Genomic DNA, 19,082 nt, shown 5'->3' with positions numbered 1-19,082 from the left:
CACACTCTGCCCAAGTCCCTGTACCCCATCTTACTCCATGCTCAGTGAGAATATCTCACCACTTTGCACTAAAGAGGCCATGCTTTTCAAGATTATTACGCCTTTAGTAATGCTAGTCCCTCTGTGTGAAATGGCTTCCTTTTGCTTTTTGGTTTCATTCATTCATTCAGGATTCTGAGCACAAGTCATCTCATGAGAGAGGCCTTCTCTGACCATCTGATCTAATACAGTATCCCTTACCATTCTCTGTTCCCTTTATTAAGCTTTGTTTTGTGGTTATTAATAGGTATCACCACCTAATATATAATTATTAGTCTATATGCCTATTGTATGTTTCTCTGCTGCTAAGAGAGCAGGGACTTTGTCCAGGTCACTGCTGTGTCTATGGCACCTACAGTTGTGCTTGGCTCAGAGAAGGTGTTCAGTAAACATTCCCTGAATAAATGAAGCATGATCTACTTCCATCCACCTGTAAGATGAGGTTTATTTATTTATTTTTAAAGAGAATCTTTTTTTTTTTTTTTTTTAAGATTTTATGTATTTATTTGACACAGAGAGAGATCACAAGTAGGCAGAGAGGCAGGTAGAGAGAGAGAGGGGGGGAAGCAGGCTCCACGCTGAGCAGAGAGCCCGATGTGGGGCTCGATCCCAGGACCCTGAGATCATGACCTGAGCCGAAGGCAGAGGCTTAACCCACTGAGCCACCCAGGTGTCCCTAAGATGAGGTTTAGAAGTGACCTTAGGATGAAACCTATTCCCAGCCAGAGTTAGTGCCTGCTTCTGTGGTGCTCCCCTTGTACTGGTATATGTTTTCATTGTAATATTTATCAGTAATTATTTATTTCACATCTCTCTCCCTCCACCTACAGTGTGAGGTACTGTAGATGGGCATATAGGTGCTATACAGCCTGGGACATAATAGAACCCTGACTGATAGACTGTTTGATAAATGTTTGCTGAATGAGCGAATGAATTCTCACCTGTACAATTCTGAAAGTACAGCATGTTTAGTTTCAGCTTAACAAGAAACATGATGCTGCCAGATACCTCTCCATTCTTCCTATCCTGTACTGGAACGAGGCCCTTAAACGGCTCTTACTAGATGGAGGTAGTAGTAGTGTGAGACTAAATTCAGCACAACACTACAGGTAACAAGGGTGTAGATGTGGCTTTGAAACAATGGTAAAGGGGGAAAGAACTGGGAAGGCAGCTGCCATCTGGACAGGCTGTGTATGTGACTGCTGTCTGCATCTCTACTTTGGCCCCGGCTAGAACGTGTGCTGGCAAAGAGCAAGGATCTTGTCCGTCTGGTTCAATGTCACAACCTCACCACCTGGAACTGTATCTGGCACAGAGCAAGAAGTTAATCAATATCTGTTTGATGTTAAATAAATGAATGGGTGCAGTGTTAATGCTGAGAAGACTTCTGTATTTGCTTTGAAGTAGGTTTCAAGATGGTTTAGGTTCAAGTAGGTTCAAGTAGGTTTACAATATACAAAATTTCACTTAAGAATCATTTTGCTGATATCTATTCTTGCCAGGTATACTTACGTGTTACTTCTTTTTTTTTTTTTTTAAATTACAAAGCAACCAGTGTCTGCCAAATAGAATGAAAGGTGGATCACAAAGAAGAATAAAAGAGAGCAATTACACAAATTAAGCACCACTTATTGAAACCAGTCCATTTGCAAAAGAGAACCGCAGAGAAGAGTTTCATTAGTTGTCTAAAAACAATAGCTGAATAAAAATATTTTTAGTGAATTGGAAAAAAAAAAGTGAATTCAACTGAACTTGAGGAAAGACTATATTAACCGAGTTAAAACAGTAGCTAAACCCATTTACTAAATTAAAAAGTAAAGCTATATTAACTTGGTTTTAAAATTAACTTGGGTACTCTCAATTAAGGCTTTCTTGGTATTTGGTCAGATTTCATTTGCCAACATGCCTATCTTCTGTTAATGCATATGTGCTGTCACAAATAAAAGCCCGTATTCTTAAGGGAAGTCTTGACATTTCCTTAAAAGTATATTTAATATGCTATGGAAATGGGGTGATCAGCGAAAAAAAGCAGGAGCATAGTTGGGTTGGAAGAGAAATAGAGATCAGAAGAAGGCAGGTGATGGGAATGCCCCAGACAACCAGCACTGCTGGGGCTGGGGCGCTTGAAAGGCTAATCCATCACCTTCAGCAAATACAGAGACCTCTTAGTAAGTGATTAGATTACAATGTACGAAGCGGGCCAGTCTTATCCATAGGGAATTACAAAGTAAGGATAAGAAACACATGGTCCCAGGCTCCCATGTATTTATAATCTAAATGGGGAAGAAGAAAAACTGTCAGGAGAACAGGACAGCTACACTTGCTCGAAGAGAAGTTAACAGTTTTCTATTATTAGGATCCTTGGAATTCAGAGAAGTTAACTTTTAAGCAGAAACTCCCGAAGCATCAGGATTTATATTATTAGGCTCTCCGTAAGTATTCTCTATTCTAAGACAGCAAAACCAGCTGCCAAGATCCACCAATGGTTAGAAGCAGGAAATAGTGGAGGCAAAGTTAATAATAAACAGTCTTGTAGGATTTGCTTCAAGTTTCATCTCTTTGGAAACTTTAGCCCATACACTAGGGACCACAGTGCTCTCCCTCAGCCTTGAACTTGCTGTGTTTCCACTTAGATAAATCAGTTGTCTTTACAGTAAATTACTACTTTGTTAAAGAGATTCCAAATTAATTGATCTTGGTGCCAATACCATCACGGATTCATGTCTTGGCTCCACCGCCTAGGAGAGATGAAACTTATGAACATTACAGACACCATTTGTTTTGCACTCACGGGCCAAAGAATGTGCTAACGCACGAGCTATGCATAGTATTCTCAATATGGTATGCGCACAAAGCCACCTGGATGTGAAGGAGGTCAGGCTTTGACTCCCACCATCCTGTTGACCAGTTATCTTACTGGTTAGGAAGGTGATCCTTGTTTCCTCATCTCTCCAAATGCACCTCTCCCAAAGCTGCTTATGCTCCAGACAGAAGAGCGGGCTTTGTTCAAGAATATATGAGAAAGTTCATTTCACCAGCAGAGGGTCCAAAAACAAAACAAAACAAAAACTTTTTGCATGTAATTAAATCAACAGAGTAGACCAGAAGTTCTAAGAATGATGGATAAATTAGGCAGAGGGCAAGGCAGGCTAGATGGTGCTAATTTCATGTTTTTCCCCACTCTGCAGGTATCCTAATAACTTAGCACGTACCAGGCATCGGGGTGTAAAGGCACTGTCACCTGGAGGGCAGGCGCAGGTCCCCAAGAACCACAACAGTCAAGGAGCAACATAAAAGGCAAAGGCAGGAGACAAGATCCATACACCAGGCACTGGAGGTTTCTCTCTAGGTCTAGGAAGTCAAGTCAAGCATCCAGGAAAACTATGGCAGCTGAGTATAGCAAGGAAGGATGCCTCCCACCTTCCAGGGAGAGAATCAGCACCACACTTTACAACAATTTAGTTCACAGAGAACTACCTCAAAACGCACTAAAATGATGAAACTGTTAATCCTTGCTTTAAGTAGAAAACTGTGTAAGACAAAGTGAGACATCAAAGATTAGTCAAGCAATTAAGAAAAAGGGTACCTGAAAGTAAAGGAGATGGATGAAGAATACTGCAGTTGTAATAACCTGGCAAAAGTTAACCAGATCAATGTAGTCACCGCAAAAAAAAAAAAAAAAAAAAAAAAAAAAAAAAAATCACTTATTGCTCAATGAAATAAATTCTCAAAATAGCTAATAGACTGTTCTGCAAGAGAGGCCAAGAATAGGGTGAAAGGACAGCTATTGGTGAACAATAGTAATGCAACATGCTTTTACTCTTCTCAAACATGTAGAGAAAAAACCAGAATGCAGTAGTGCTGGCAACACAGAATTTCTTTTCAGATCAAGATTATGAAGGACTTTTTCATTGTTACTTCTTTTTGTTGTTCTTTTTGTTTTTTTTTTTTTTAAATGACGCTGCTGTGATGGAACTGCCGCTTGGAAATAAAAGCTCACGAAACGAATGTAACACAACTACACAGCCAGACTACAAAGAGATTTTGTGTATTTAGGGGAAAGTCCTTCCATTGTCTTTTGTGGAGCTGTGATATTCATGAACTACGAACTTCCTGTGCTATAAAATCATATTAAACATAAAAACTCTACAGCCTTCACCAGAAGCCTCAAAGAATTTTAAATGTCTGTATAAGGCAGGAAGAGCAATTGAGCTGAACAGGGATGAGCTGAAAAGGCGCTCTGGTGATGAGTCAGGGATATTCACGGAGAGTCCCAGATAGACAAAGTGTAAAGGTTCTTGTTATGTCAAGCAGGATTTAAAGAAACTTTTTAGCTGAGTTTGCCCTTGTTACACAAGAAAAGCTTTAAGGATGTTCTTGCATTGATTATTCTAGTCACTGTCTTCTACACTCAAATTTGTACTCCGCTTACACTTTAGAGCAGGAGATACACAATTTGTTTCATGAAAAATTTTCCATTATACTGCACAGTAAAATACACCTAACAGAAATGACAGCTTATGACCAATGAAACTGCTAATTCAGGAGGTGACATGGCCTCAGAGAAGTAAATGAGAAATAGAATAGAATTTCTGTTTACAGGAGGTCAGTCTTTTAGGTGCTGTGACAATTACTATTTTGTTAAAGAAGATTCCAAATTAGTTGAAATTGGTGCCAATACCATCACAAATGTGGGGCCTCTGTTAATTTCCCCGGACTCTCCTTAAGAAACTATGAGGTAAAGTCAGTCAAATACAGGAACTCATACATTTTTTGGAAAAATGAACACTTAATATTCAGTAACATGAAATGCAATAATGACCACGGAAAATTGTAAAGGTAGTACCAGACTTAAGATTTTAAGTTCCAATACAGTAACTTTATCTCAATATACAAATTAAAAACTCCTCTTAGCATTTTATTATTTTATTTTTTAAAGATTTATTTGAGAGAGAGAGCACACCAGGGGAGAGGCAGAAGGAGAGGGGGAGAGAGAGAGACTCTCTTTTTTTTCTTTTAAGATTTTATTTATTTATTTGACAGAGAGAGACAGCAAGAGAGGGAACACAAGCAGGGGGAGAGGAAGAGGGAGAAGCAGGCTTCCCGTTGAGCAGGAAGCCGGATGTGGGACTTGATCCCAGGACCCTGGGATCAGGACCTGAGCCAAAGGCAGATGCCCAACGATTGAGCCACCCAGGTGCCCCGAGAGAGAGAGAATCTTAAGCAGACTCCCTTTTGAGCAAGGAGTCAGATGCTGGGCTCGATCTCAGGACCCCAAGACCATGACCTGAGCCGAAATCAAGAGTTGGATGCTTAACGGACTGAGCCACCCAGGCGCCCCTCCTTTTAGCATTTTAAGCCTGACAAAATCCTTAGCTTTACACAGGTTAATAAATCAGGTTATTAAAGTGAATTCACTTCAAAGTCACCTCACTATGATTTCAAAGGTCTTAAAGACAACCAACCAGGCTATCAGCCTCTTCTGAGCAAAAGACTCATGCCCAAATCCACATTTATTTGTTTAGAGTTCATTGCAGCTCTCAGTAGGCTGTTCTCCATCCTTTGTGTGTGCAGATAATATCAGGCAGATGATGGTTTCACCTTCTGAGAGCCTCAGAACTCTGGGAAGCAATTATGTCAAAACAGCTATGAATGGAGAACTGAAAGCAAGATTTCAATTATCATTATGTGTTTAATGAAATTTTAACTATCTTTTTGAATAAGAAGTATAAAAAGGTATATAGTGAAAATGCACAGCATTTATTTTTAATTTTTATTTTGTTGCCAATCATGGCATCATTTCCAAGTGTTGACTTGGTTAACTTCCAGCTAGAATTTTACATTTTGCTTACATCGAATTTCTTGTAATAATTTAAATTCAAGAAAGACATTTGTTTTTTTTTTAATGATTGACAGAAATGTAGATGAAACATAAGGGAGAAACCAATGAATTTAAAGACATTTCCCATAAGGATATGTTCAAGGGCAGGTGCCATTCTGAAAGGAAGACAATGTATTAAAGAACCGATAGTCTTTCAGAGACAGTGTGGAAGAGCAGGACATTAGGAGAAGAATGAAAGGGAAAGGGTCAGTGTGGAATTTTAGAAGATTTAGAAGAATAAAGAAATGAGGTTGAATACTGAAAAACAAGCAAACTGAGGATAAATACTGCATTTCTACAGAAGATGCACTGGGAGGCTCTAAGAGTCATGACACATGACTAGAATCAGGACTTAGTCTACAAAATACAAAGAGAGAAGCAGGAGAGAAATGAAAGTTTTTAATTCTCAAATACTGAAAAGCAATGAGCAATTTCTCTAAAACCATAGTACTTGATTTGCTGGATAAAACAATTTCTAATAATAATAACAATTATAGGAAGTCCTTCCTCTGCACAATATAAAATGATTATAAAAATGACCACGCAAGTTGAGACCATGCAAAGTGATCAAGATAATCAATGGGAAAAGCTGTGGCAGTTTGATGACCTTTAAAGATTTTTTTTGTCAAAACATCAAAAATCCTCCTACTCCCTACGAAAAATGAGTAGGGGAATGAAGAAATGGTAAAACCAGGTATATTTAGTACACTGTAATTTAAAGCATTAGAAACATTATGAATTAAAATGCTTTATTTCTTTGTAAAAAACCTACGAAAATAGTTTGAATAGTGTTTGCCTTCCCTTCATATAACTTATGATACAGTTGAAGCAAATCTTTTTCTCCTTTGGCTAATTTTCATGCTCCTGTTTGGGTGAGCTTCCAACATTTTATCCTTTGCACTTGCAATGTCGTGAAATATCTCTTAGAGTTCATTTCATGTCAAGTGTTTCTTTGCTACTGTCACTTCCTCTGGGACGTCTTCATCTTTTTCGTCACAAGCACTTTACAATTTTACTTCCAGCATTCCATTTCTTTGCTGCACTTTCATCTTTGCTGGCCAAGTCTCTTTAGATCATTCATTTTTATAAAATCGAAGATAGTGCTGTCTGTGCATGAACTGGAGAACAGACATGCAGTGATCAGTCAGTGGAAGATTTTGAAAGAAGTGATGTGATTGGCCACTGATCATGTGCATCTGTTGTTTACATAGAGATTTGTACTTAATGCAATTATTCACAGTTAGTATGCTGTGGTAACTGAAATCTGAACCTTGTTTATCGGGGTATTGGCTGTTATTTAACTAAAGTATAGCAACTGAAATTTGGGTATTTGGGACCATACAAAATGAAGACTGCCTATATTTATTGAGTCCTAACTATGCCAGGACAATTTTCACAGTCTAATACGGATTATTTCACTTAATTCTGACCATACCCCAATGATATGGTACTAGTATTATCCCCACTTTATAGGCAGGGTTATTATAGGTATTCATCTGATCATATTATAGAATTAATTTTCCTACATGTTCAGGAGAATATAAACTACCCATAGTCATGATAAAACCACAGTTTTTCCTTGTAAACGGTGACTTACTTAAAAGAGTTTGAAATGACAACTTGTTCATTTGAAACATGTATCTGAAGTGAAAAGTCAGGGTCTCATACCAGCATGGAAGGAAGGTGGTAGTTTCAGAAGATGCACTAGCTCTTGATAGCAGTGGGGGTACCAGTCAATAAAGGAGGATGCCAGTGAACTAAGAGATACTCTTGGGTTCTGAAGGAGTTCACCATATGACCTTAACTCTTCTTCCCGCACTACCTATTTCAACGATCATCCTGTTTATGAACGAAGAGAATCTTTGCAGCAAACAGAAGACTTTTTGCTAGGAGATCATGAGCTCCTCAAGGGGCAAGAGTCACCTCTAGCAATCTTTATACTGTTAAGAGTGTAGACTAGTTCCTAGTACCTATTAAGTGCTCAATAAATCTTTGTGGAATTAAGGAACAAATATTTACAGTTAGTTTCTTGACTCAAAAGAACCAAGAATAACTCAAGTTTGTGGAAAGACATGAAATTAGGCTTTAATTTTAGGGGAAATAAATTAATTAAAATTATTAATTAACTAATTGGTACAAATAACTAAATTCGGGTTTTCTGAGATGTAAGTTTTACCACCTAGGCTGATTTTACATGCTTGACATTGTTTCTGAAGAAAAGCAAAACCAAGTAACTCTGAGAGACTGTTCTTTTATAACACCAGCGCTGTGGAAGTCTATACTACAAAGGTTATGGAATGCCCAAATTTTCAAAAAGTAACTTCTATAGTATCTTAGAAATTAAGAAATTGTGTAATACAACTGAATTCTGTCAAGGATTGTGCCATGAGATTATTCAAAATATCTATAAACTAGTTGGTATAAGATTTCTTTATTCAGTGGTATAACATATTGAATACTTGGGGTTAGATACACATGACTGAAGGGGATACTAACAAACAATATGGACAGAAATACCATACCAATTCTCAAGGAATATTTAGACATCACATATCAGTTAAATCAACTCTAATACCGAAAAATTGAACTCCCCGATCAAACAAATTATCTCTCAAAATTTATCGTTTAATAAAACCATATTTATCATTAAGTAGAACTAAAAGGGACTATATTTTTAAAAATATGAGGAAACAAAAACTTTAAAAAATATTATCCCTGCTTTCCAAGCACTGATAACCAACTGAGAGCAACCTGGGGTTTCATTTTTAATTTAATTAATTAATTAATTAATCTACAACTTGGGATTTTATAAACCGAAAATATTTGGCCTGTTTATGGTACCTATTGTTCACTTTGAATTTTCATCTTGGTACCAAAGAATATTTATTTTGTAGGTTCTGAATCACTTCTAGAAAGCAAGAGAGTTTTTCGGAAGGGTAATGTTTTCAGGGTAATTTTGCCAGCAGACAGACTTGTTACTGGTGACTTGATGTCCGTCTCTGACAAGACAGACATAGCAGGCAGGGAGGGTGCAGATGGAAGCAGACAGGGGAAGCATGGGTAAGAGCAGAGACCGTGTGGCTTGGGGAAAAGGCACATATCACACAGTGAAAGAGGAATGAAGGACAGTGGACTCAGGCAAACCACTCAGGTCAGGCAGGGGCAGGCAGAGAATGTGGGCTGGGGCAGATGTGATGCCACGGGCTGCCAGACGAGTCTCCAGGTGGGGGAGACTAAAGCCAGGGAGACACAGGAGACAAAAACTGTAAGAAAAGAATCATACATAGAGACAAAACCAGATGAGAGGCAGAGAAGCAGAGGTCAATATACAGACACAGAGAGAACCATCAAGCGCAGTGACCCAGACCAAACTGACAGAGGGAAGGAGAAATAGAGGACAAGTGAAGCCCAGACAGCCGTGGGAAGGGAGATCAATACTTAATATATAGTAAGAAGGATGAACATTTCTGTCTTAGGGACTGCTGGTCCCCAAATTACTTTTCCAACAATTAGGGACAGAACATTAAAAGCCATGAGACACTGCTATAGGGATAGTAAAAGTAATAACTCTTGCAAATTAATTCATAATGTATAATTTTCAAGTAAAAATACAAATTCGTATTATTTGGTTATTTACCCCAAAGTACTCCAAAAATAATTATATATTTTTTTATCTTTAAAGGGAAGAGTTAGCTCAGTAAAAGGAGAGTTGCCACCTATACTGCCAAATTCTTCGAAGGATTTTTCACAAATTGGTTCAGAAAGCTGTAAAAAACATGGTGGCTATTTTTAATTTTTTTTTTTAAAGTGAGATTTCTGAAGTGAAATGAGTTATATTCACTGTGATTACTGGAAAACTGAAAGAATCAAAATCAGAGGAAAATACTGGATCTGATTAAGTATATATAAACAGGGCAAATATTGGTGACGTACATAAATATATAGTTAAATAGACTATTTTAAATGACTCTTTAATTAGTTATTTCCCTGGAGTTCCTGATCCTAGCTATTTACAATGAATGATTCACTGAAAACACAAGAATTTCTGGTGGTCAACTTTTAGAATACACATCCCTTACATTAACTAATAATTATAAGGCAGCATAGAACAGTGATAGGGAAACTAATTGGTGAATAACAGCTACAAGGCCAATTTTACAGTAATGAACAAAAACTGCCTGAAAAGTGTTATTTAGTTAATGAAAGCATCACTTAAAGGATTAGAATACATAACCTTTGAATGGAAAAGAGGAATGCTGTAGTTCTTGAGCAGTCTATGTAGTGAAAAAGTGGTACAGTATCATATATGCTAATATGCCTTAAAGATCTGTTTACAAAGGCAAAGTATAGATTTTCAATTACCTAATTAATTTGAGCGGTGTCTAAAAACATATTAGACAACTCAGCTTGTCTACACACTCTGAATGACACCACATCTAGAAGCAATTACTGTTGATTTCTCATTGCTATCTTTAGAAGCAAATGATTATTCACTAACAAAGAAGAGATATAATTCCTCAGTGTCATTTCCTCAAGACATATTTTCAGCAATAAAGTGAAGTAAATATTTAGCAAATATTCACTAAGTTCAGTCAGTGTAAACAGTTAATCTACACTGGTTTAGCAAAGTAGAATTTGGGTTATGTTAGCAGGTTGTCTACAACTCAAATTCACATAGAAGCTACTAATTTTCCACTTTCTGTTCTGGTAAGGAAGTGGGACTCGAGAAGTACATGTTATCAACAGCCCTCTTCTACATCCAAACCAAGAGGAGATAATCTAAATATTGTAAGTTTTCAAGTTTAATTCTTTACCCCTAAGACAGGTTCTATGGTTCTCCATTTTCCTTTTTTTTTTTTTCCTTCTTCTTCTTTTTAACATTTAGGCTATTATCTTTCCAATTTTGAGGTGCCCAAATTTATATCAAGTGTTCTAGGTCAAGTGAAATATTAGAGAAAAGCCTGTCTCAAGGTGTGACAGGACAAGGAATAGTGAGATGGATACAGACTCTAGCAGGAAATAAATTGACAGGCACCATACCTCTAAACTACATAGATTTAGTGAATCTAGGTTCAGAGAGTTCTTTCACGGTAGGCGGCAAAATGAAGCTATGAGGAGGCAGGGCCTTCCATCCTGTGTGCCTGGTGCAAAGTGGTCATAGGTATGTCAAAATACTGATCCCTTCACCCTTTAGGTCAGCCAGGAGTGGCTCTGTCCCTTCACCTCTGGACATAAGCAACCTTGCCTGTGAACCCCAGGGCAGTATATGTAAGTTTTATTTTTCTTTCTGTGTAGCTCAAGGAAGAGTGGAATATCTTAATGATTTGCTTGTACGCATGCTTTATGGTTACCATAAATCTTGGAGTACTTGTAAAATGGATCTGACCATACGGTGAGGCTTTCAAGGACCCAGAACAAGAGACTGCTGGAAGGGAATAAGGGCACAGCTTTCAGAGCTCAGTAGGTAGCCTGGAGTTGAGGAAAGATCTCTAAAGTCAGATGGGCAAGTACTGTCTTTATTAGTGGGAGGTGGTGGTAGGAGATCAGGACTAGAAAGAATGTTCCAGAAATGTCATCTTCTCAGTGAACCTATCCATGGCCACCCTTCTAAAGTTGTATGGCCCTCCACATATTTCAGGTCTTCTCTTCCTGCTTTTCTATTTCTCCTACCAATTCCCACAATCATAAACTCTCCTTATTTACCGTATTTTCTATTTGTCTCCCTTTCTAGAACGCAAGTCCACAAAGGACATTTATCTGTTGTAATTCATTGCTACATCCCCAGCACCTGGCACAATGTCTGGTCCACGGTAGACACCTGTTGAATGAATGCACGCAGACTGGACGTACATACCCAGAGAGGCAAGTAAGGAGCACATTCCGAGGGGCTTGAAAGGATATGAGCCTTAGCAGTAGCACTTACCCAGACCTAGCCCCTGTTACAAAAACCTGGCAAAGAGCAGCCTGTTAGTCACGAGCCGGCCAAAGCAAGCTGTGTCCAGACTTTTAAGAAGTCAGAAGACAACAGTGCTCTGTAACGTTCTCTGTTGTCAAACACTTATGTTTTGTTTTGCTTTCCTTTCACCATGGAGGAATGTTTCCTCATACATAGGCAAAAATTATATTAGCTATTTTTGAGGAGGAGCATGCCACAGAAGATCATTTCTAATTTCATCCTTACTGCTACCCCACGTCTCTTTTGGCCTTATTGCATCTATACTTCTATGTCTGACTTTATATTTTTCTTCCTACTATTAGTTTTCCTTCTGCTTTCTTCACTGTATTTTCTCTCTTTCTGTGTCTCTGGTTTCTGTGTAATATCTTGTGACCCTTATCAGAGTCACAGAACACAGGAAAACATGAAAAACTAAGTTATTTGTTGCTTAAAAATAGAGACAGGGAAACGGAAGGGGCAGTGTGTCGGCAAATACTTTTTCATTCCCATACGATTAAAATAATAGTTTAAAAATAAACGACAGCCTTAAATTCTGAAATGATTAGTAAGGACATACAGTACCACATGAGGTTTTTACAGTGTCTTTTTTCTGATGAACTCAAAATAGCCCTCCAGATACTACAAAAATGGTTCTCATAACATTTCTACAAGGTAACTGAGGCAGACATTTGCTGTTACCATTTTATAATCAACACTCAAACAACACAGAATGTGGGTTATACAATAAACATAGGTCCTACTAACCTATTATATAATTCTTTGAATAACAATGTTTTTAATGGGCTGATTTTACTGGTAGAAAACACCATCAATAGACTGATGCAGGGCAAATAGTCACTTGACATGGATTCAAGGTCCCTCAAATACCCATCATTCACTGTATGTTAAGATGACTAAAAAGTCAGACTTTAAGTATAGGGTACAACACTGCCAATTCCTAAGTGTAGAGTTGTCAAGTATTACATCTGCTTTTAAAAATAAAAATGACACGACTGCCTTGATAATAATTATCAGTGGTATTTTATATAATTTAAAAATTTTACTGTACCTGCTTTTAAAAAAAAATATATATATATATATAAAACATTGAAAAAGTAAAGCTATTAGGAGCAGCAGCAGATCTTTTTTAATAAAGTAAAACACATTTGTAATGAAGGAAAAATATGGTATTAAATGAGTATGTATTTTTACAGGCAATTTCACTGCTACGACCATGAGACTTCAGTCAAAAAATAAAAGCATATTATAACTTAAGAAAAACTTAGTAAATTAGAAAGCTGGGGAAAAAAAAATATCTTCATTGAATTGAACACAGAGTCCAGATATCTATTACTAACTTCTGCTCAGAAAATTATAGGTGTTTCAAAGGCACTTCACCACGCTTTGGTTATTTCCATTTGAACTTCCTGCCATCACTTCCATGGCCATCACCTCAATTAGATACGTCATAGAACAGTTTCCTCCTCTCTTGCCCTTAACTGATTTCCCTCTCTAGCCTCCCTAATATTTCTGGTAATGTTTCCATAACCCCAGTTACTTTTCACTCCAGTTTGTTGTTTTCTCCCTTTGCCTTGGCTTCCATGTCCAGTCTACTGGCTGTCAGGCAGTGCAAATTCTTCCCGAGCCCTATTTCTCTTCACTCCCCTTTCCTCTTCATTCCCACTGCCAGGAGTCCAGCTCAAGCCATCCACCCCCTATACTTGCTTCATCATCACAGCCTGCTGAGTCTGCTGTCTCCAGTTTCTTGCTCCTCTCTTTTATCCATTTATTAAATTAATCTTCAAAATCCCATTTTGATCATGCCATACCCCTTATTCAACATTTTTAAAGAACTCTTTGTGAGAGATCATTGATTTTGATTGAAAAACTGTTGAGTTTTTATAAGTAGGTATGGAAAATGCTGGGGGTGCTGCCCCCAACCTTTTCTCATTTGATGCAACCTAACGATGACAGGTTCAAAGGGAAGAACATACTAGTGGTAGAGGTCCAAGAAACAGTTTTTTTTTGTTGTTGTTTTTTTTTTGTAAAAAAAGATAGTCATGATAAGCTATTCTTCACTGCTATGTCCCCAACTTCCAGAATAGTACCTGGGACATAATATAAGTGACCAATACATATATGAGAAATAAATGGATATATGATGGAGAGTGTATGTGAAAATCTCCTTCCGATTTAGGCCAAATTTGTTGGAATAAAAACACATAGGAAATAGAAGGGTGCAGGGAGTAGCAAATTCTGTCCTAAGAAAATTGGTCAGTGAAAAGCTGCAGAGTGAGAAAACTTAGTGATCAAATGATACAGTGAGCAAAATGTGATAAAGAAGAAACTTAGTATCTTGTCTCCGATACAATGTACAGCAAGTCTAATGAGGCAGTCAGGGAAGCAGGCTAGGAATGAATTGTCTTTGATGAACTTTTTAGTGCCTTTTTAGAGTTACTTCAAAATCCTCAGGTATCAGGGCAAAGATGAACCTTATAAGACTTTAGCCTCAAAAAAGTTAAGGATGTTTCTACTTAGGCTTCAGTGACTACCAGAGTTCACATTTAAACTTGCTGTATTAATGATTTACTGCTATGGAATAAATAACCAGCAAGCTGGGCAGCTTTAAAAAATACATATTTAGCACTCACAGGTCCTCTGGGTTAGGAATCTGAGTGTGGTTTAACTGAGTGACTGGCTTATGGTCTCACCATCATCAAGGTGTTGGCTGGGGCTGCACTTATCTCAAGGTGGATCAGGGGGAGAAGATACTCTTCCAAGGTCATGCATAGGGCTGTAGACAGGCCTCAGGCATTCACTGACTCTTGGCCAGAGACACCAGTTCCTTGCCCCTGGGCCTCTGCACAGAGTACCTCACACAGAGATAGCTTCCATCAGAGAGAGCAAGTAAGAGGGTAAGAAAGAGCCTGAAGTCTGCTAACATTCACTGGTCCTACATGTTCCCCATTATCCTTACTTAAGTAGCAGGCTTCATAAAGCGGTCAAGTAACTTTCTGAAGACTCAGTTATGGTGTTATCTTAGGTGACAACACCCTGTGGGTCTGAGACAATGTACTCTAGGGTGTGGTATGTACCGTACATCAGCGTTTAATACATGTGATATTTCTCCCAGGTCTGGGAATGAAGGGATGGACATGGGACTGGCTTCTTCTCTTCTTCCTACCCTCAGTGACCTACTAGCAAAGCTGTTTTCTCCCATTCCTATGATTTTAGGCTCTGTTGATCTAAAAGTCTTCATTCCATAGGGAGGAATGCTTCTCTTAAGTGACACAACAATGATTCTATTGAATTAAAAGCTCAGACTGTCATCTTGCCACTTTGGGCTCCTTACACCACTGAATTAACAAGGAGTGGAAGAGTGTTACTATATTGGGGGAGTGACTGATCTTGATAACTAAGGGATAACTGAGTTCCTACTAGACAATGGGGATAAAGAGGAGTGTGTCTGCAATGCAGGAAGTCATCAAGGACACCTGTTAGTACTTCCTGTGATTAATGTCAATAGAAAACTACAACCATCTAACTCAGAGAGGATAGCTTCATTCCTCAAGCTGCTTCAGGAATGAAGGTATGGGTCAGCCTACCAGGCAAGAACTATGATCAGTTGAGGTACTTGTTAAGAACAAAGGGAATAAAGAATTAGGGTAGTTTTAAATACCAATTATAACCACATGGCCACTTATAAAAATGAGCAATGTAATAGCTATAGGTATTTCTTTCTTATTTTGATTTGAATCTATGTATTAAATTATTTTAGTTTTCCTCTCCTCTTTTATTTCTTTATCATCTCATGTAAGATGTATCAACAGTAACTAGCCTTATCTCTCAGTATTTAAATTATAGGATACAAAAGGTGAGAAGAATGGACATCAGCCAAGAACAATACAGGGGTTTTGTAACTTTTTAAAAATTTTTTACAGATTTTCCTTATTTATGTATGAAAGACAGAGAGAGGGAAGGAGGCAGAGGCAGCTGGAGAAGGAGGCTCACCCTGGAGCAAGGAGCCCGAAGCAGGACTCGACCTCAAGCTCTGGGGATCATGAGCTGAGCTGAAGGCAGATGCTTAACTGACCGAGCCACTGAGGCCCACTTTGTATCCTTTTCTTAGGAAAGGGTTAGTGTGTTTTCATCTGTACATGGGATAGTTGTATCACTGACTTCACTGCCTGACTTCATAAATGTCTTCGTAGACTGAGTCTGGTTTAAGGAGATGTATGTAACTGCCAGGTTGACAAGGGGGGAACTGTAGAGGCTCTGTAATGTGTCAGGTTGGCTAGGTTGAACTATATTTCCCAGAATTCTTTTTCAAACCATGTGTTTCTGATCAGGATGTTACATAAAGGGAATTTCTGTGGGACACTTGGAGGGCTAAATTAAAGCAGTAGCTATTTCTAGCTCACGCATGTTGTTGTTTATCTGCTAGCTCACCTGGGGGCATGAGGCAGTAGCCAGGACTGCACCTGTCCCGCCTTCCCCTGAATTCCCCTTCAGCATCGTTGACTCCTGGGCCAGGTGTGTATGTGGTTAGCTCTGTGACAAAGGACACTGGCTTCTATAGGACAACCAAGGACAACCACCAAGGACAGAGGCAAAAAGAATGGACATGAGTTTAAGTCCATCCTCACGGGCTCTAGTTCATGGTCATGGGGTCTAACTCATTCATCCGTCTCCCCCTAACAAACATCTGCTTGGTAGTTCCAAGCTCCAGCACAGAAGGCAAAGTCGACATTCTTACAGAGCCTGCTTTACCAGCTCCAGTCAAATCCCAGGTCAAATCCTTTTAACAAATCCTTTACTATATATAGCCGATCCTCTTACTTAGAGAGTCCGTATTTGTGAATTCACCTCGTGACTAAAATTTATTTGTAAACCCTAAAATCAATACTCAGGGTGCTTTTTGTGGTCATTGACAGACATGCACATGTGCAGAGTGGTGAACGGTCGAGTTGCCTAGCATGCATTCCAAAGGCCAAATAAGGCCAAGCTTTATCTTCTTGTTTCAGTTCTCACACTGCAAACAAATGTCCTTTTTGCAGACTATTTAGTGCCATGTTTTTCACATTTTTGTGGGTTTTTTTTTTTTTTTGATATCACTATTTGAAGTGGCCCCCAAGTAGAGTGCTGAAGTTTTGTTTAGTGTACCTAAGCACAAAGCACTAGTGTTCCTAAGAAGACTGTGATGTGTCTTACGGAGAAAATAAATGTATTAGACAAGCTTCATTCAGGTGTGAGTTAGTGCTGTTGGCTGTGAGTTCAATGTTAGTGAATCAACAATATCTATTAAATAAGGTGTCTTTAATAGAGACATTCAATCCATAAAGCAAGGTTATATATTGGTTGGTTGATGAAAACGTTGTGATCAGAAGCTTATAGGAACCTAACCCTGTACTCACTAATTCAGCATTCTCAGTGATTTTATAGAGCATAACTGCTGCTAATAAAAATAATCAATTATTTAATATACATATATTATATATGCATATGTAATGTATTATATATATTATAATATATAACATATATAATACATACTCATACACACATATGTGTGTATATATATTTATATATTTAAATATATTTATATATATTTTTAGAGTAGCATATATGTTTCTTAACCAAAAGACCTGAAAAGTTTAGCTATAATGATAGTGAAGCTGAGTTCAAGTTTAGGTATTAGTGATAATGAAACATAGTTACAGTAATTGTTCTTTACCTAATATTTGAACTATTCTCCAAATCATTTCCTTCAAATATGTAGACATGTCTACAACTCTAAAGGCTTAGTGATCAACTACCTCCTATGATTTTTCTTTTTTTTTCCCCAAGGTTTTATCTGTTTATTTGACAGAGAGAGAGATCACAAGTAGACAGAGAGGCAGGCAGAGAGAAGCGGGGGAAGCAGGCTCTCTGCTGAGCAGAGAGCCCAATGTGGGGCTCGATCCCAGGACCCTGAGATCATGACCTGAACTGAAGGCAGAGGCTTAACCCACTGAGCCACCCAGGAGCCCCCCTCCTATGATTTTTGTATGGAGTAGTTCATGCTCAAAACTTCTGCTCATTCTCTGACATCTCCGGGTAAAGCAAGCCCATTTCTGTTCTGCAGCCATAACCAGATACCACCGCTCATTCTGTGTTTACCATCCAAACTGGCTGGGAATTGTGAAAGCCAAAATCAGAAAGCAGCCAAAAATGTCACTCCTCTTCTCTAGAGATCAGAGACTGAAGTACAAACTCTGTAGGCTGGAAAGCCATTCCATCCTTCAACTGTCTTCCTAAGCCCACTTGCTTCCTGAGGTACTCCCCACTCCCCCTCTTTCAAGAGGCAGGCCCACCTTGCCTTTGTATCCTATGAACACTTTCAGATCCATTCCAGCCCTTATTCCTTACATTGCTCTGTTTCTTTTGCCTAAAATGCCAATCCTGCACATCTTTCTAGAATCCACATCCTACCAAATGCACAAGGTCCAGCCAAAATCTTCTGCGTGAAAAAATTTTTTAAAGATTCTAGGCCACACCAATCTCACCTCTCTGAACTCATAGCCTTGACTGCCTGTTGTATCCTTGAGTTGGTATTCAATGCGAGACAAATTTTCAGAGATCCTGCTTAGCTACCTAGTCCTTGTCTTAATCGACTTTTTATTTATGTACATCTTGTCTCCCAAAGCTTTAGCAGCAACTGTCTACATTACTCTCAAATTGCTTCACCTATTCATCTTCACTGAATGTGTTAGTTACTATTTTTAGTCACTCAACAAATTTCTGGTAGCAGATCAGACCCATGCCGTATGTTACCAATAATTCATTCAAAGATTCAAGGCAGAACAACATGCTTAATTCACAAAATAGAATTCCACATTTCATTACCATATTTTTTCACCCTAAAAAAACCCCATACATCTCTCATCAAACACATACCTGCTGAGACTCGGGGACAATCAGGCAGCATGGACTCCACTGATGTGTCTAATGGTTCTGAGCTAGAGACCCAATTACAACAATTCTGCAATGCAAGAGAGACAATTTTCTGTTGAAACATTTTTAAACCAAGATAAACTTTTTAGGCTGTAGAGATTAATTTATCCTATATAATCGACACTAGAAGTATATCCAATTTATTTTCCATGCACTGTAAAAGATTTTCTTATATAAACAGTTAGTATTATTCATGACCACTGTGGCTGTGGAAAAAAGTTTATCTTTGACAATTCA

The 19,082-nt window shown here is 38.3% G+C and overlaps 1 protein-coding gene across 4 annotated transcripts in view; it reads right to left on the bottom strand.

Moving 5' to 3' along the window:
* Nucleotides 1-19,082, bottom strand: part of FAM172A (family with sequence similarity 172 member A) — a 420,413-nt gene that overhangs the window by 124,318 nt on the left and 277,013 nt on the right. For 3 of the 4 annotated variants that reach the window (XM_032846420.1, XM_032846403.1, XM_032846425.1), the window contains one exon: nt 18,789-18,873. In XM_032846420.1, the coding sequence (XP_032702311.1) occupies nt 18,789-18,873 (85 nt within the window). Of the gene's footprint in view, nt 1-6,909; nt 7,039-18,788; nt 18,874-19,082 lie in introns of those variants that run through there. The other variant, XM_032846414.1, reaches the window with a different exon arrangement.

The sequence above is a fragment of the Lontra canadensis genome, unplaced genomic scaffold (genome assembly GCF_010015895.1).
Source record: "Lontra canadensis isolate GAN:19392208 unplaced genomic scaffold, GSC_riverotter_1.0 scaffold4, whole genome shotgun sequence".
Classification (NCBI taxonomy): Eukaryota; Metazoa; Chordata; class Mammalia; order Carnivora; family Mustelidae; genus Lontra; species Lontra canadensis.
The sequence above is the reverse complement of the archived record's forward strand: the minus strand, read 5'-3'. Positions and strand labels throughout refer to the sequence as shown.